This window comes from Garra rufa, chromosome 11 (genome assembly GCF_049309525.1).
Source record: "Garra rufa chromosome 11, GarRuf1.0, whole genome shotgun sequence".
Taxonomy (NCBI): Eukaryota; Metazoa; Chordata; class Actinopteri; order Cypriniformes; family Cyprinidae; genus Garra; species Garra rufa.
In genome coordinates, this window is record NC_133371.1 from 29,158,030 (window position 1) to 29,178,335 (window position 20,306).

General features: G+C 35.3%; 1 protein-coding gene across 2 annotated transcripts in view; it reads right to left on the minus strand.

Annotated features, from left to right (window-relative positions):
• ranbp10 (RAN binding protein 10) overlaps nt 1-20,306 on the minus strand; it is a 52,657-nt gene that overhangs the window by 15,103 nt on the left and 17,248 nt on the right. For both annotated transcript variants that reach the window (XM_073850686.1, XM_073850687.1), the window contains exons 3-8: nt 17,938-17,990; nt 11,014-11,181; nt 10,848-10,870; nt 7,497-7,681; nt 7,258-7,370; nt 2,773-2,881 (exon numbers count right to left, since the gene is read on the minus strand). In XM_073850686.1, the coding sequence (XP_073706787.1) occupies nt 2,773-2,881; nt 7,258-7,370; nt 7,497-7,681; nt 10,848-10,870; nt 11,014-11,181; nt 17,938-17,990 (651 nt within the window). The remainder of the gene's footprint in view (nt 1-2,772; nt 2,882-7,257; nt 7,371-7,496; nt 7,682-10,847; nt 10,871-11,013; nt 11,182-17,937; nt 17,991-20,306) is intronic.

The following is a 20,306-nucleotide window of genomic DNA, read 5'->3' on the forward strand; positions in this document are numbered from 1 at the left end:
GGTTGTACTTGGGAACTAGACGGTGCTATATAACCCTCAAACGAAAGCAAAGCAATTGAAGATCTGGCAAACTATCCAACGTGTTTTTGCAGCGTTGAGCAATGTAGCCAATCACAGACATATCTGTTGTTTCCGAACAGTCTTGTCAGAATTCACTCACTGCTGAAAGCGCCTGATCGGTTTTTATTAAGTGCCGTTTTGTGCGCTCGTGAATAATCTTGAGTGTAGACGCGATGTAAATAAAATATTAATTGTGTAGTTTAGAGAGCTTTATTAATTATAACGGAATTTTGTTAGATCTCTATGAAATTTTAGTGATAATAAGGGGAGCGTGCTTTGCACTTTCCAGGCTATAATCCATTTAGAATTTGTATGAAACTTTCGTTTTTCGGCACATGCAAGCTGATATGTTTTGGGAGTGACATTTGCATATTTACGCTGGGTTTATTCTCGAAATAACGGTGAAGCAATAGACGGGATAAAAATATATTTTCCCCTTCTCCCAAAACAACTTACTGTTTCAGCTATAAAATAGTTCAGTTTTGTATGTAATGGCAAAATGTTTATATTTAGTTTCGTTTTTTATTTAGCTAATTTAGAAAAACGCTTGGAGCATTTTTTATTCGTTAAATATATATATTTACCGAACAGCGCCCAGCGGAAGACTGATCATAGTCTGTTTGATCAGTTTGCCTTCTCAAATCATCACAATTGCCTAAAATGAAATCTATAGATATAAAACAGTTCAAGTATAAAACAATGGCAGTTTAAAAGTTACAAATAAATGTGCGCTATATGCGCATAGTTTGTGCAGAAAGTGGAAGCTAAAGCTTGCAGGACATCGAGGCACCAGCGCGATCACTTGCATTTTTTTCATTGGAAGCAATTTAAAATTATCCGTCATTTTTGCTCACAAAGTACCAGTAATACATCGAAAAAAACGTTACAGCATTTTTATAAAACAAGGAAAACAAAAATTATGTGCTTTCTGCCGTCTGGTTCTTGAACAGGAGTGCTTAACAAAATGAAGCGAAATGCATGCCTCACAGACATAATAAATACATTTATAGAAAGCTTTAAATTATTACTTAACGAAATAAAACAAATCAAAAGCACAAACTCTTTCATGTAATCCGTAAAGATGAATTTCTCTCTAAAGGCGCGTCCAAAGAGGAGATTGCGAGTCAGGATCTTTGCGACACTGACTCAGAATACACAAATTAATTAATAAATAATTCATTTATGTCCTTACTCTTTCCTCGACACATTCATTGTTATTTATTTTTGCCGGTGCTTGGGGCTAGTTTTAGCCTATTGTGTGCGCTTGAACGTGGATTCAGCTGCGCTAAAGCACACTAAATGGTGTCTGAGTCGGTCTCAAAAGTGAAAGCGAAAGTGAAGTTTCGTGTTGTTTCCACCAGCGCGGCATTTTTTTTCTTCACCATAATTGATGGATGTCTAAATTATGAAAATAAGGAGAAGCCTAAAACAGGCCCGATGCCGGCCCGGGTCTGAACTATGACGTGAAAATTGGCCCGAAGCCGTAGCCCTGGGGTGTAAAAAAAAGATCGGCCCGGGCTGAAGTGCAGCGCTTTAATTGACTGCTTTGATGTGCTGCAATACCGTAGGGCACTGTTTTAATGCTTACATCTGATTTTTTTTTCTTGCCCCCCCTGACTCAAGAGTCAAATGTCGCCCATGTATATATATATATGCTGTTCATCTGAACTTTCTATTCATCAAGGAAACCTGAAAATTTTTTTACTTGGCTGTTTTCAACATAATAATAATAATAATAATACTACATGTTTTTGAGCAGCCAATCAAAACATTTGAATGATTTCTGAAGGATCATGTGACTGGAATAATGACACTAAACATTCAGCTTTGAAATCACAGAAATAAATTACATTTTAAAATATATTCAAATAAAAAAACTTATTTCAAATAATACAAATATTTCAAACCTTTTTGCTGTTTTTGCTGGACTTTGGATCTAATAAATGCAGGCTTGGCGAGCAGAAGAGACTTCTTTTAAAAACATCCTACTGTTCAAAAACTTTTGACTGGTAGTGTATGACTTGTAAGAATTACTTAAAAAACAAAAACAAAACAACATCAGTTCAAAAGCAGCTAATTTTCCACCTTATGCAATAGAATGACTAATCATATCAGAGCAGCTCAGACCAAAGCAACCATGACCCTCTTTTCACCCTGTGTGTATTTTTGCCATAAAGACAAGTAACAAAAATAGAGCCTTATTCGTCAGAATGACCATAGGGCACTTTAGAAACCTTCCTTCTGTATCCACCTTATTCTTTAACGTGGAAGTAAGCCTATGGGTGAGACTTCCCGTTCATTAGCTACTGTAGGGAAATAACGAGAAGAATAACAATGTGCAGTGAACAATAAAACTGTTTGCACTACAAACCAGTGTGTTCATAATTAAGATTATACATTAAAATAATACAAGACACCAATTTGCAATATCAAGCAGCAAAACAAGCTGTTTTGTACAGCTAAAAATAGGAGGAAGTCAGACCCTTAAAATTTACAAATGGCCGCACCCACTCTTACGGGAAAAAAAAAATGGATAACAGAGTTAAAGATTGCCTTTATCTCTGGCTACACATCCACAGCTTCAAACACAACTGAGCTTTACTGATCCCCAGAGAAGAGAACACATTTTGTTCACCTTGTTTCAGGATTTGAGCAATTCCTCTTGATCTATTCCAAACAAAAAGACACACCTAGCCTGGCAGACATACTCACTTCAACATGAAGAGTAAATTGGGGTTGTGTTCTAGAAGCCCGGGGTACAACTGCTGTGTTGCGTCAATGGCCTCTCCAACACGTCCTGCCAATACCAGCTTCTGTATTCCTGTAAGCACAAAAAAGATGCACTTGCTTTGTTTAAATGGTCACATCATACATTTTTTATCACTCAATAGTTTTCCCTAGGGTCTACTTACAATGTTAGTAAAGTGTTTTGGAGCATTCATAATTTAGTTTTATGATCATTTCCTTGTCTCTGACCCTTTTAAACAGGTGTTTTATTACACTTGTGCTTTTAAGACTTCTATGTAAATGCCCCATCACAGGTGAAATGATAAATGTCGTTTATATGCAAACTAAGGGATTGCTGCCAATATAGTTTTTAAATACTCCATTTATCTTTAACAGCCTCTTTGCAAAACTTGAATCACATTGTGACAGGTTCGCATAATAACGTATAATGAAATATGTAGCTCTGACAGTTAGTTAGTTCAAACAAAAATTAAAATTCTGTCATTAATTACTCACTCTCATGTCATTCCAAACCTGTTAGACCTTTGTTCATCTTCAGAACACAAATTATGATATTTTTGAAGAAATAAGATGCTGCATGGACAGCAACGCAACTGACATGTTCAAGGCCCAGAAAGGTAGTGAGGACAGTGAGGTTTAACCATAATGTTATAAGGCATGCGTTGTGTCTCTCATATTAATGCACAGCGAAGATTGACACAGAAGAGAATAATTTTTGAATAAATTCCTTATTTTGGTTTTCTTTGCACACAAAAAGTATTCTCGTGGCTTCATAACATTATGGTTGAACCACTGATGTTACATGGACTATTTTAACAATGTCCTTACGACCTTTTTGGGCCTTGAAAGTAGAGGTCGACCGATATTGGTTCTTACCGATACCTATAGCTAGGTTGGACCACACCGGCCGATACCGATTAATTAACCGATAATTTTTGAAATTAATTATTAATTATATATTGATCATTAAAGTTATTTCATAGTTCATTAATGTTAACAAAATAACACTCTAACAAGGAACAACACTTCTATTCTACAGCTTTCATCAACCTTAGTTGATGTTACAAATGGGCTCATTGTAAAGGGGTGGGAATCTTTACATTTTAACAATATGTAAAATTGCAGTTTCTATGCTTTTTGTTTATATTTGGACTCTCTGTATGTTAGTACTGCCTTCTTAAAATTAAGATTTAATTTAATTACGATTTTCAATATCAACTAAATGTAACCATGCATCACATTCTCAGTTTTCAATATTACTGCACATGGCTACATTTTCATATACATTTTATAATTTATTTTGTGCAAAATTATTATTTTTTTTATTATAAGCAGGCTACTTTTAAAACAATTACTTATTTAAAATAAGTGTTCTTTAAGTATCTGAAAGTTAACAGACAATAGTTTAGTTTTTTCTTTTTCGTTTGATTATTACTGATGAGATCATAGACAGTGGCTGCTTTAACAGGCTTCAAACGAATGCACACATCTATTTCGATATATCAGATGTTTTGTCCCGCTCTGAAAACATAACTGACTGTGTGTAGATCAGTTTCGTATAAAAGTATTCGAAAATGCAAGTGCATTTAACCGCATCCGCAATCGAGCTTTTTAGGACAACAAACACAAAGAGCAAGTGAAAGTCAGTGCGCGAGTTTAGTGCATATAATAGTACTGCGTTACAAACGGCAGAAATGAAGGCATATGTAAAGTAAAAAAAGTGCAGGTGGAAGCACACACTGTCAAGCAATGCGCAAGTGTCTCAGTGCAAATTCTGTGCAATGAAGCCCGCAGCGTTTCTTGCGCGCACGCGTGCCATATGCGGAATAACACAAGCTCCTTGAAGAGAGAATTGCGATGCATCGGAGAATTGATTTTTCACCCACCCTTAAACCGGGCAAAAGTGCAGCGCTGCGTTGCGCGGACAACTCGCAGGTATCACTATCACACACACACAGGACGCGTCGTGTAGTTCAAGCAGAAATCTAAAACAGTTTATTTAATCACCAAACGGGCAAATGTTTGCGGCAAAGATTAGTTTAAACAACAGATCAAACGGAAAGAGCAAGTGCGATCTATATTGTTGTAGCCATTTAAGAAAACGTGTTATCTGTTTTACATTTATGTTTAAATATTATTTGTGTTTTGTTTCAGTTTAATCTGTTAATTACGAAAGAAGTTTGTGTAATTTGTAAATGTCATAAAGGACGTGGTATGAATTGGACGGCAATACGCCGGGAGAACTGAAGAGGGTCAGACACAATTTTTGACCACTTCGTACGTTTTTATTTGTGGAAAATATCTTCTTAAACGAATTTCGTTTTGTATAATTTATCATCTTAATTTTTAATACATATTTTTGTTGATCAGTTATTAAAATCAAATAAGAACAAGGAAAAATGGCATTGTGAAATAAAGTGCATAACAAGACTACCATGTTTCTGCGGCCTGAAAAAAGGCTAAAACATAAATTATAGCTCTATATGAAGCATACAGACTTTATTAGAGCTACAGAAATACAAACTTATCGCTTAAATGCACAATACTCAATCTTTCAGTCCAGGGTCAAGCCTTCATAAACATTAACAACGATTTGGGACAGACATGTAATGTAAAACTATGAATGGCGCGCTGTGGCGCAGCAGGATTCTGTCAGCTGAATGAACACGGTTTGCTTTCTCACGTCACGTCTTTAAATCTGCAACTTTGCTGGCTAAGAATATGACCAGCTGGATATAAATCAATGTAAATATATGTAACAATCCTGACATTAAACATTGGTGTCTGACTTAACCTCTCATACTCTATGACAGCGGAGCGTGAGCTGCTTCAGCAAAGAACGCAACCCAGAAACACTATCGGCATGGATTTTTGCCGATAACCGATAGTTCCGCCAATCAACTATCGGTGCCGATTAATCTGCAAAACTGATACATCGGTCGACCTCTACTTGAAAGTGTCTGTTGCATTGCTGTCTATGCAGGGTCAGAAAGCTCTCGAATTTAATCAAAAATTTCTTAATTTGTGTTCGAAGGATGAACAAAGGTCTTATGAGTTTGGAAAGACATGAGGGTGAGTAATTAATGACAGAATTTGAATTTTTAAGTGAGCAATCTATTTAAAATAGAGTGGCCCTAACATCCTAACATTGTACGCTGAACTCTTTAATGCAGAAGTGCACAAAAAAATTAGACTACTTTTAGCATTAAATTATACTCCTATAGACTCCTATGCATTTCTTTGAGATCAAAATTACACATAACAATTAATCTTATGGCTTATATAGAAAAACTGCTTACAACAAGATTTATTAAATTTACTCAGTTGTGGCCAGTGCCAGATAACCAATTATGGTAACATTAAATATTCAGTGTGTTCATTACAGTTTAAATCAAAGATGCTTTACTATAGCATCTCTGAGAAACTGATCAAATATTTATAACCCATCATCCAAAAAAGCAATGGTTTTGCATATTCTGTAAAATGCTAAGTTCCTCATAACGGTTATATTTTCCTATACCCAAATCACAAACAACTGTTTAAACGAGAAGTTCACTTCCAGAACAAAAATGTATAGATAATTTACTCACCCCCTTGTCATCCAAGATGTTCATGTCTTTCTTTCTTCAGTCGTAAAGAAATTATGTTTTTTGAGGAAAGCATTTTAGGATTTCTCTCCATATAGTGGACTTCTATGGTGCCCGCAAGTTTAAACTTCCAAAATGCAGTTTAAATGCAGCTTAAATGCAGAAAGAAGATAAACAATCGGTTATTTTCTACAAAAATTGATAATTTATATACCTTTTAACCTTAAAAGCTTGTCTTGTCTAGCTCTGTGTGAACTCTTGAGTATTCCGGTTCAAGACAGTTAGGTTATGTCGAAAAACTCCCATCTCATTTTCTCCATTTTCTCTCAGGAGTACCTGAGAGTGTTTACAAAGTGAACGTGCAAAGAAGATCAAACGCCCTTTACAAAAAAGGTAAAACAGCGATGTAGGGCGATTTTGAATTTAGAGTAGAAAATGAGATGGGAGTTTTTCGACCTACCCTAACTGTCATGAACCGGAACCGCAGAGCTAGACAAGATGAGCATTTGAGGTTAAAAAGTATTTAACTTGTAATTTTTTTTTTAAAATAACCAATCGTTTAGCTAGATAAGACTTCTTCTTCCTTTGCTGGAATTTAGAGCCCTTTGAAGCTGAATTTAAAGTGCATTTTGGAAGTTCAAACTCGGGGGCACCATAGAAGTCCATTTTATGGAGAGAAATCCTAATATGTTGTCCTCAAAAAAATTTTTTATTTACGACTGAAGAAAGAAAGACATGAACATCTTGGATGACAAGGGGCTTCCACATACTTCTGCCACATATTCAAATCATACAAGACATAATTATCTATTTATTCATTTCCATTTATTTTTAGAACTAAACTAGTGTACTTTGTACTCACTCTGTCTGTTTTTTATTGAGGTTTGGTCCTCTTGGATCATGGTCTCTGTGGCTCTGGCAAAGGCCATTGCTGTGGCACAATACCCATGATGCACTAGGTAGCTGGACACCATACTGCAGATATAAACATAAAAAGGTTAACATGGGGAGATCACAAATTAGCCACATAACAAGGTTGCTTAGCAGAATAACAAAAAGTACAAGTTTTTAATCAATATTATAAGGTGACTGGCTGCTCACTTCTGCAGAACGGCCTGCCAGTCTCCCAGTCTTTCTCCAATGGGGAAGCGGGCAATCATGCTGTGGATCTTGGCCCTCCATTCGCTCATGTAGTCCTCAATGTCGAACACAAAAGGCTGTTGGCCAAAATTAGCATCTACTATCTCCCCTGGAGTCTGCAGCCCTACTGTGGGGTACAGGTTAGGCTGAAATGAGAGACAGAGACAAAAAGAGAGAGCTGAGAGTCTGCTTAGAAGGTCTGCATGTACGCCGTCAGTAATTCTCAGTCACACCTTAACTGGCAAGGCCTTAACTGAACTCCATACAAAACCATAAATCCTCATTTGAGCTCATGACTAGGCTACAACACATTATCAATCTACCGTTACAGGTATTCATTTAGCAGACGCAGAGTGACTTACAAATGAGGAATGCTACAATACAAGCGATTCATTTCCTAGGGGGAGAGTAACATGAGAACTGCTGCAATACAAAGATCCAAAGTTGGGCAGGAAAGTACAAGCTAGCACAGAGATACAGGCATGATGGAGGCCCTGATGTGAAAAATAAAAGTGTCATGATGAGGAGATAATATACGCCAAACGTTACATCCAAAAGCCTGACTATTTTTAATACAAACATTTTCAAACAAAATGGCCCCAGTCTTCTTTACACTACACTAATTTATACATTATGGGTACTAGTTAATTTCCTGATAATTTACTCAGTCCCGTGTCATCTTTCTTCAGTCAAAAAGAAATGAAGGTTTTTGAGAAAAACATTCCCGGATTTTTCTCCCTATAGTGGACTTCAATAGGGGATCAGCAGGTTGAAAGTCCAAACTGCAGTTTCAATCCAGTTTCAAAGAGCTCTACACAAAAAAATTATATATATATATATATATATATACACACTTTTTAACCACAAATGCTCATCTTGCACTAGCCCGACTTCACGCAGTCACGTTGGAAACATCACACGTGACGTAGGCGGAAGTACCTGACCCAGTGTTTACAAAGCGAACATACAAAGAAAGTCAAACACCCTTTACAAAAAAAAGTGCCCTCCATAAGTATTGGAACAGTAAAGACAAAATTGCTTTCTCTGCTGTGGAGTCTAAACATTTGCAAATATGATTAAAAGATGAATATGAGAGAAAACTACAGAATGTCACATTTTATTATTAGGTCTTTCGACATACATGTTGTACCAAAGTAAAAAGACAGCACTTTTAGAGTTCATCCCACTATTTGATATGAGCGTAAGTATTGGAACAGTTGAATTTAAGGCAGATGTAAAAGTTTAAAAGCTAATATTTAGTTGCAGATCCATTTTGTGCAATCACAGCAGTGAGTCTGCGACCCATAGACATCACCAGACTCCTGGTCTTATGCTTTGAAAAGCTTTTTCCCAGCCTTTAATGCATCCAATTTCAATTGTTGCTTGTTTTGGGGAGTTTCTGCCTTTAGTCTCCTCTTCAGCTGGTAAAATTCATGTTCAATTGGATTTAAATCTGGAGATTGATTAGGGCAATCTAAGACTTTCCATTTCTTTGCCCTGATGAACTCCTTGACTGAACTGGAAGGGTGTTTTGTGGTATTGTCCTGATCAAATATGAAGTACGTTCTGATGAGTCTGGTGGCATTTTTTTGATTATTGATAGCCAACATGGTTTTGTACCCTTCCAAATTCATTCTGCTACTGTCATCATACATTAAGTCATCATTAAAATCAAGAGGGCCTTTTTCAGAAGCAGCCATGAATGCCCACGCCATAACACCACCTCCACCATGCTTTACATATGAGGTTGTAATAAACTCAGTTCCAAAACTCCACTGGCTCACCTTTGTGCTTTTTTGCAAACTCTAATTTTGCCTTTCTATTTTTGGTGCTTATCAGAGGTTTGTATCTTGCAGTAGCCTCTGTGATTCTGTGTCAAAGTCTCATGTGGACAGTAGATTGTCAGAGCATCACCCTAGCTTTCTGGAGGTTGTTGGTGATTGTACAGACATGTATTTTAGGTTCAGCTGGTAAAACATGCGTGTTGAATCACCCAATAATAAAATGTGACATTCCGTAGTTTTGTCTCATATTCATCTTTTAACCATATTTAGAGATTTCTTGACTCCACAGCACACAGAACAATTTTGTCTTTACTGTTCCAATACTTATGGAGGACACTGCACTGAAACTGCAATTTGGACCCACTTATCCCCATTGAAGTCCACTATATGGAGAAAAATCCTGGGATGTTTTCCTCAAAAACCTTAATTTCTTTTCAACTGAAGAAAGAAAGACATGAACATCTTGGATGACATGGCAGTGAGTAATTTTTCAGGAAAGTTTTAAATTCAAGAGTGAACTAATCCTTTAAACTTTTTTCATTTAAGCCCTATTCGGACAGTAATTGTTTCTCATATGGACGCAGAGGCGGACAGTAGTGAAGTATTTTTACCCTGCTGTAAAAGTACTGTTCAAGTGTCTGTACTTTATCAGAGTGTTGTACTGTAAAAATCTTTACTTCACAACATTCCAAAGCATAATATTGTTTTTTTTACTGCACTACGTTTCATATTAATTATCATTTAATATTTAATAACGTTAGAAATCTATTACTTTCTTACTTTTACTCAAGTAAAAGTAATTCAAAGATTACAAGAAAGTATTACATTTTTAATGTTCTTAAGTATTAAAGGTAAAACAAACAACAACTTTTATTTATGAAATGTAATGCAGCAAAAAGTATGACATTATGCTTTGGAATGTAGTGAAGAAAAATTTTAAAAGAAAAACACTCTGATAAACTACAGATGCTTTTTAAATTTACTTGGGTAAAGTAAAAATGCTTCATTAGTGTCTGATAAAACTCATGGATTCAGATGGCGATTTATTCACAGAGGAGGAGTGAGTTCACGTGGCCAGTCACATGATTGCCTGCTGTAAATTAAATGAATTTTATTTACAAATTTTTTTCTTGTTATTATGTAAAATGTATTCAAAAAATACTTATAATTATGCCAAATGTATTCTTATTATTCCAAGCATATTTATACAATTAGATTACCACACGACCTTGGTGTTCGTCAAAAAACAGTAGGTAATTCGGCTGGGGATTTTTCCGGAGGTGGTGATAGACATTCTGTATTCAGACAGTAATAAAATCACTGACTACGCCCTGTAAAACATAAAAATAACTTGTGTCCCCTTGAGAAACAATTACCTTCCGAATAGGGCTTAAGACAACTAATTTTAAGTTTTCTTAAGCTGTTCATCAATTTTTTTTATTTCATTTCATTAAAATTAAAAAAACTATTTTGAATAATGTAGGTTTTAGATTACAGTGTTTGAGAGAGGTCTGTGTGCTTTACTTACTGGCAGATCCGTGAAAGCCACACCTGGAGGGGGGAAAAAAGCATCAGAATCAGCTTAGTATTGTGGAGTCTGAGATTACATTAGATAGATATCAAAAACTTGAGCCCCAAAATTGATTTAGGCATTAAATCAGACACTTAAATCACTTTTTAAATTTAATTAGTACCTAAACTGTGCCCATTCTTGGTGTAAAAGCATGTGTTATTGATGAGGTTTACACAGCAGCCAATGACGTCGCCTGTTGTGAAGGTTGGGCCATACGGTTGGCCAGTCCCTGAGGAGCAAAAGGAGTGTCCGTCGTCACCATGATAACCATAGGAGTGCTTGTCCCAACCTAAGGGGGGAGACAAAAATGCAATCATTAAAATGGGAATCACCTGGATTCAATAACTGCATTTCCCACACTAATGTTTGAAACTAATATGTTGTTAGACATCGATAACAGTACTACACTTTTATTGCAAGTTGAAAGCATAATCAAATTAGCCAAAGTATGTTATAATCAAATATGCATGGGATGTCAACAATGGTGTTGCACTCATGTAGAGATCTAGGAGGGCACAGATTTCGCCTGCTAATAAGGAATCTTGTTTCTGCCTCTGTACTGAAAGTCACAGGATGAGTCGAAGCCGATCCTAAGCCTGCAGCGTTTGATATGCCATCTGGTCTACAGCATCATAAAATACTGCTTCTTACATAAATTATGAGCACCATTCCCATAATTGTGCAGAAAAGAATCAGTAGTGGACCCTTGTAGGGCAGGCAGCAGGACTCTGGGATGAAAACCACAGTAAAAACACAGGTCCTGACTATAACCCCTGATGGTCCTAGTGAGCAAAAGCTTTGTAACAAGCACTGCATTTATGACAGGTGCAGTTAGTTTTTTTTTTTTTTTTTTTTAAAGAAAAGTCCTTTAAAAAGCTTCATCCACCCTGAAGCTTGTTAGGTGGGCAGCTGGACAAGCCTGTGTTTAAACTTTACAAGGCCATTTGAACAATTCATTAAATCTCGCACTGCCTCAAACCACCAAGAGTGATGTCTGTCGACATCACTGTCCAGGCCGATCTGACTCAAAACTTGAATTCTGGCAGGCAATCATGATTAGTACATGATAAAAATGGTATTGCATAAGCAATTATATTTATAGTCACTACGTGAAATGGAGTAAACAAGTGTATTCTGTGAATGACAGACTGAACAGATGCAAAACGAATAAAAAAATGTGGAAGTAAAGCGGTGGCTGTTGGGGGCTTGTTGTGTGGTATTAGATTAATCTGCAGAGCAGTGCGGGCAGGGATATTACTCCTAAAGCAGAGCTCAGTGTTCCCTTCATGCTAATGAAATGGGCAGAACTCCAGTATGGGATCAGAGACACGGAGGTCAGCGGAGCGCGTAAAACCATTACACTCAAATTGCACGCATACCCACACATGCAAACATACAACGTGCCAATGCACCATACGTTCTCATAAGAAACCTTAGTGACTTCAACAGAAGGTAAAGTTACAATGGGAGTCCACGTCTCTCTCACCTCCCCTGAGCCCATTGAGTTTTAACAGATGCACTAAAGCGTGCAGTGAATTTGATGGGGGGGGGGGGGGGGGTAATTGAGAATGAAAGGTGGAAAGTCACATGAGAGGTGGCAATGCCTCATTGCGATATGATTGTATAAGACTGGTTATGATCGCCTGTGATTGGTCCATTCGATAAACCCTATCTCTTGTGTTTGTGTGTGTTCCATCTCGATATAATTATGGTCAAATGGAGATATAAGACGATATACAGTGCCTTGCAAAAGTATTCATACCCCTTCATTTTTTTCACATTTTGTTTTGTTGCAGCATTATGTTAAACTGCTTTAAATTACTTTTTTCCACATCAATCTACATCTCATACACCATAATGACAAAGCACAAAACAGGCTTGTAACAACTTTGCAAATTTATCAAAAATAAAAAACTGAAAAGATCCCGTTGCATAAGTATTATTATCTGGGACACTCGCAATTTAGCTCAGGAGCATTCATATTGCTTTTAGATGTTACTACACTTTGAGTGGAGTTAAACTGTGGCAAATTCATTTGAATGAGTATGATTTAGAAAGGCACACACCTCTCAGAAAAGGTCTAACAGCTGAAAATTCATATTAGAGCAAAAACCAAGTCCTGAGGTCAAGATAACTGCCTGTAGAGCTCAGTGACAGACTTGCGTTAAGGCAATGATCTAGGGAAGAGTTCAGAAAAAAATCGGCTGCATTAAAGGTTCACAGAAGCATGTAGCCTCCATTATCCATAATGGAAGACGACTGGAACAACTAGGACTCTAGAAAATGTCTGCCAGCCCCCATCCAAGCTGACAGAGCTTGAGAGGTGAAAAGGTGAGGCAAAGAATGGCAGATAATTGCCAAATGCAGATGTGCAAAGCTTGTCACATCATACCCAAAAAGAGTTGAGGCTGTAAAAGTGCTTCAACTATGTACTGAGTTAAGGGTATGAATACTTATGCAATGTACTTATTCAGTGTTTTATTTTTTTTTATAAATTTGTCAAATTTGCAAATCTGTTTTTTTTTTGCTTTGTCATTATTATGGTGTATGGAGTGTAAATTGATGTGGGGGAAAACTAATTTAAAGCAGTTTAACATAATGCTGCAACAAAACAAAATGTGAAAAAAATGAAGGGGTATGAATACTTTTGCAAGGCACTGTAGGTCTTCCCAGCAAAAAGTGTAGATTTTTTTTATATTCTAATATAAAAGGTTTTTTAGATTGTGTTTTGGACCATTATTCTTTGGCTATAATTTAAACTTAGACCGTATACCACAAATAAAAAGAGGGTTGAGTCCCCTTTAAAGTTCAGGTACAAGTCAATTAACTGACTTTTTTCTGACTTAAGTCTACTTAGTCTTAAGCTGAACTCTCAAAGTGCATTAGATAAAATAATTGAACTTTAAAATGTACAAAATTTTCACCTTTTCCTCAAGTCTTCATTTGTCTCTGTTTTTTTTTCTTTTTAAATATTACAATAAAAATTGTATCATGGACTTCATATCACGATATTATCATATTGTGAGATTTTGATATTGTTACATTCCTAGAAGACTAATTTAAAAAAGTAAGTAAACAACACATTTAAATATAACCATTTTTTTTTTTTACATAAAAATAAGACTTATAACGCATAAAAACACGATCTGTAGGAGTTTTTAGTGAGTAATCAGCTTGGTGAAATTTAAAGTAAATCTCTGTGTCTGTGACCAATATTTATCAAGGTTTGATGAATGATGATTGGAAAAATTAAAAAATATTTAAAAGTTAACTATTAAAAAGATTAGCTGAATATAAGTTCACAAATATATTGTTTTAATTGTTACTGCCTTGTTATTATTTTGGAATAAATGTAAAATGGTTAAAAACACTAACTAGATGAGATTTATATTTGGCTTTAATAAATAGATTATTAATTACATTGGTAATTTAAAAATATAAAATTGATTTGTCTTTTTCTGTTAGTGTAATGTTTATCTAATCAAGAAAATGTGACGGGACATGATTTTACATTTGATTTAAATCGAAAAATAAATAGCTTTAACATCTAATGCTTTCTAATGAACCAGCTTTGCTCTAACACAATTACAAAATACCAAAAATGTAACATCAGACCTAAAAGAAACATGAATTTGCCAACTAATCCAGCAACCTGACTTGAACATATATTACAGCGTCCCAGCTCTAGTCAAGGAATCACCTTAAACTAGAGAAAGAATATCATGCTATTGGCTGTTGGCACTAATCACACTAGAAAATACATTGGCCACCCTATATGCGTTTGTCTACATTTCCACTATATTCCAAAGCACTCTGAGACAAAGAGTGCTTCATGCAGAGAGCACAGGGGTCAATAAACACATAAGTTGCAGTCAGCACGCACATGCCGAATTGGCTAGATTGCTCCGAAGCATTTCAAAGGCCTCAGGCACAGTATAGAAGCTAACAAGCAATTGACAAAGTCACTTGACTGGTCAAAAAGGTCATTGGAGAGTAACATAAACCCAACTGTGCCCAAAACTCCCCTGTCTGTTTCTGCATATGTGACCCTGGACCACAAAACCAGTCATAAGGGTATTTTTTTCAAAAACTGAATAAATAAGCTTTCCATTCATGTATGGTTTGTTAGTACAGGACAATATTTGGCTGATATACAACTATTTTAAAATCTGGAATCTGAGGGTGCAAACTAAAAATCTAAATATTAAGTAAATCGCCTTTAAAGTTGTCCAAATGAAGATCTCAGCAATAGATATTACTAAACAAAAGTTAAGTTTTGATATATTGATCGTAGCAAATTCACAAAATATCTTCATGGAACATCAACTTTACTTAATATCCTAATAATTTTTACCCATACAATGTATTTTTAGCTATTGCTACAAATATACCCATGCTACTTAAAGGAGTAGTTCACTTTCAGAACAAAAATTTACAGATAATGTACTCACTGCTCTTGTCATCCAAGATGTTCATGTCTTTCTTTCTTCAGTCATAAAGAAATTATGTTTTTTGAGGAAAACATTTCAGGATTTCTCTCCATATAATGGACTTCTATGGTGCTCCCGAGTTTGAACAGTTTAAATGCAGCTTCAAAGGGCTCTAAATGATCCCAGCCGAGGAAGAAGGGTCTTATCTAATGAAACGATCGGTTAATTTCTAATAACTTTTACAATTTATATGCTTTTTAATCTCTACACAGAGTACACACAGAGCTAGACAAGACAAGCATTTGAGGTTGAAATATATTATATTTCAATTTATATTAAATAAATAGTAATAAAACAACCGATCATTTTGCTAAATAAGCATGCATTTTGGAAGTTCAAACTCGGGGGCACCATAGAAATCAATTATATGGAGAGAAATTCTGAAATGTTTTCCTCAAAAAACATAATTTCCTTACGACTGAAGAAAGAAAGACCTGAACATCTTGGATGACAAGAGCAGTGAGTACATTATCTGTAAATTTTTGTTCTGAAAGTGAACTACTCCTTTAAGTAGCATGGGTATATTTGTAGCAATAGCTAAAAATACATTGTATGGGTAAAAATTATTAGGATATTAAGTAAAGTTGATGTTCCATGAAGATATTTTGTGAATTTGCTACGATCAATATATCAAAACTTAACTTTTGTTTAGTAATATCTATTGCTGAGATCTTCATTTGGACAACTTTAAAGGCGATTTACTTAATATTTAGATTTTTAGTTTGCACCCTCAGATTCCAGATTTTCAAATAGTTGTATATCAGCCAAATATTGTCCTGTACTAACAAACCATACATCAAAGGAAAGCTTATTTATTCAGTTTTTGAAAAAAAAATACCCTTATGACTGGTTTTGGATGACAAGGGGGTGAGTACATTATCTGTACATTTTTCTTCTGAAAGTGAACTACTCTTTTAAGACTCTTTTTGTTGTCCAGGATCACATATAGCCCTTTACCTTATGCTCTTGTCTAATAAATACTACTTCGGAGGTCAATTTGTATTTCAATTAATTAAAAAAATAAATAAAACTACATTCATCAGAAAAACCTTAAAAATGCATCACTGTTTCCACAAAATATTTATCTAAACAATGGTTTTCAACATCAATAATAACCAAAATCAGCATAATAGAATGATTTCTGAAGGATCATGTAACACTGAAGACCAGGAATTATGGCTGCTTTATAGATAAAAGAGAGGGCCTTAGGCATAACGTTATGTTTCTACAGCAAAATGCGCTTCACACTCTAAATCTATTTTAATATTTTTCAAAACAGGTTACTAAATGCATTAGTGTCTGCTTACATATTATATCTTAATAAGTGTCAACTTAATTAGCTATAACTAATTCAGGCCACCTGTTCAATTACGTGTTTAATTTAGCATTAGATTTAAATTTAATCCGCCATACTATTAAATTATATTTGAATTAATTTAGATTAACTTTGCTTTATCAAATCATACATGCACACAAATTGAAAGGATAAAGCAGCCAATATCAAGTGTTCTACAATCTATAGTAAAAATATTCACTCTCATTTTCTATTTAACATTCTTCATTATGATAATGCGAGCACATTTCGTTTGGTTTTTGCAATCAAACTGGATTATGTTTGGTTATTGTGTCAGTTTTCATTCCAGTTAGTCATTTAAATGAACTGGTCCAGTAGCAGCTTGATGTCCTCTGGCATATGAATGGATTCTCTGTGAGAATGAAAAGATTTTCTCTGATTAATTTTAGCTTTTAGCTATGAATAATTATGACAAGGCTTTGTGATCTCAGAACATTCTGGATGCCAGGTAAAATCCATTGAGGAAAACTAATAATGAGACCTAGGTCTCCTCTCCTTTCCTTTGAGGACTCTTGAGAGAAAAAAAACACATCACAAAGTTATTTCCTGAGATTGAGGTGCACAAAAAGAAAAACCCTGAGACGTCTCTGCATCTGCAAGGTTATTCCCGAAGCTAGTGTTTTTCAGGACATGTTGAGGCCTGTTGCTGGCCTGAATTATAGTCTTACTGTGATAGAAAGATATTAAAAAGTGTAAGATGGAAAAAAGTATAAGACAAATGGTTTTAGGCAACAAGACTATAACCGAAAGTAAATCGTAAAGTCAGCGTTGGCCTTTTCATGAAAGGATTCGTCAGTGCACGCTACTGCAAAGAAAAAAAAAAAACTCTTCATAATCTTTAATCAAAATGTAATAACGTCTCTTTTAATCTTCAAAGCTCTTCTTCCTAAACAACTTTCCTTTTTGGCTCTTTCCAATCGCCTGGCTCCATTCTGGTATGTAACGCCCACTTTTTACAATACAATCATTCCCGATGAATGAAATCAAGTCCCTCCCTACTCCCTCCCTTTTTTCTCCAATGTTCTGCCAGAATTAAAATGGGTTATGAATACTATCTCTTTTTGACTCTAACTCACTTAATATGTAACCAAACAAGCTACAGAACATCACCCGCTCTTTAGTCACCAACAGTTCACCATGACCCGTGGTGAACAGCTCATCGCTTTAGTGTACATACAAGCACAAACACACAATCACTCACCAGGCAGTCTGTTCATGTTGACCCCCTGGGCAGACAGTCCGATTCCCATGTACCTGCAAACACCAATGAGAGAGGACAAATGTTAACTTTGCTAAAAAATAAGGCCTCTGATAAACACTGAAACTGCATTTAAACCATATATTATGCTCCTGATTTCAAACTCTTGTAAGGAACTTTTGTATTTCTACACTATTCACAACAGCACACAATGAATATGTGGTCAACATATGAAAAACTCGAGCATGTTTGAACATTTTTTGGTTTTAAATAGAGGTCACTATTCTGAACTAAGCAAAATAACATGTAATTTACTCGAGGCTGTGACAAAATATTCATTTCCTCGTTCTATTCAAAAATTATTTTGAATGAACAAATTCTACAAAAAATGTTTGAATAAACTCATAAATACTTAACTTGTTTTATTACTGAATGAATCTGCATTTCTGAACAAATCTCTTGAATGAACAAGTCAATAACTTACTCATAAATACTTCACTTGTTTCATTACTGAATGAATCAGCATTTTTGAACAAATCTGTGTTTTTTTAAACAAATCTCTTGAATTAATGATTCAATGACTCACTCAGAAATACTTGTTTCATTACTGAATGAACCAGTGTTTTTAAACAAATCTCTTGAATGAACGATTTAATGACTCACTCAGAAATACTTGTTTCATTACTGAATGAGCCAGCGTTTTTAAACAAATCTCTTGAATGAACGATTTAATGACTCTCTCAGAAATACTTGTTACAATACTGAATGAATCAGCGTTTTTTTGAACAAATCAGCATTTTTTAAACAAATCTGTTGAATTAACAATTCAATGACTCACTCAGAAATACTTGATTCATTACTGAATCATCGTTTTTGAACAAATCTCTTGAATGAACAATTCAATGACTCATAAATACTTCACTCATAAAAACTTCATTTGTTTCATTACTGAATGAATCAGCATTTTTAACAAATATGTTAAATAAATGATTTAATGACTCACTCATAAATACTTCACTTGGTCCAAGTAGGTGTCAGGTATTACACTAATATCTTAATTAATACTGCTTGTACATATCTTTTCCAGCTGTTAACTAAATGTTGTGCCCTTTCCTGCTTACTTCTCTATATAATTTAGCAGCTTCCACATCTTTTTTCCATGGTTTAGTAGTACATTAATCACGCAATCCATGCTGTTGTTTACATCCGGGTATCACTATATATGGCTATGTATCCACGTAACTGAACAAATCGTGACAAAAGTGCAAACGGAATTGAATGTTCTGGAGTTGTCAAATCGTTGTAATTCAGAAATAAGATCATGTGGGTGTTTTAATTGAATTTGCAATCTTTTAATGATTAATCATGCAGCTTTAGTGAATTCCTATGTATATTACTGGATTTCATCTGTGACAAATTACCAAGTAATAGTAAATGTGACCACACCTTAATAAAATAAGAGAGCAATCAAGTTCAATCAACTGAAGTAATTAAATTGGTGATTAAACCGAGTATATGTCCTATGCACATAGTACTTTGGGATACTTTCTAAAAGTGCTAAGTGAGTCTGGGAGAGAGTTACACAGCCTGAGACCACAGTGACTAAAGGATGACTCGACACTTTTCAACAGTTTCAGGCACAACCGGTAAGTAGCAGTTAGATGGCCTAGTAGAACATAAGTGATCCAGCAGGAATATATTTAGTAGTCATATTGCAAAGTGGTGACAGGAAAGGGTGGGAAGATTTTCCATTTATTTTTGGACAATGATATCTTCAAACTGAAGGCATGACAAATACTTACCAACTAGTGACTTGAACATGACACAGGGTCAACATTTTACTGCAATTGTCATTCTGACACTGTCGTTTTAGAATGTTTTAGCATTTGATTTCTTTTTTTTTTTGTTATTGATAACCCCATTCAACATGAACTCCACAAGCTGACATAAAACTCAATGATCATGTTTTCTAGCATGATTTGATTTAAAGGAACCATATGTAGGATTGTGGCCAAAACTGGTACTGCAATCACTTTCAAAATACTGTAGAAAGGTGTATCCCCTCCCGCTCAAGGAGCTTCCAACGGCAAGTGATGAGTCCTACACAGAAATTTGTTTTTCTTCTGTTAATTATGTTTATGCTTCACAAGAGATGTTTTGCGAAGTAATTATGTATCGCAAAAATTTACAGATGGCGATTAGCCAAATATTTCGTCAAGATGTACTGTAATACTAGCCTAGAATCTAGACGCGCCCCTAGCGGCAGCAAATTACATTTGCTTCCAAGGTCAGTCTAGTTACTCTCAATTCACTTAAAATTCCGAAAAATCCAAGATGTACCGGGCCAATCACGAGTCGGTGGGCGGGCTTAA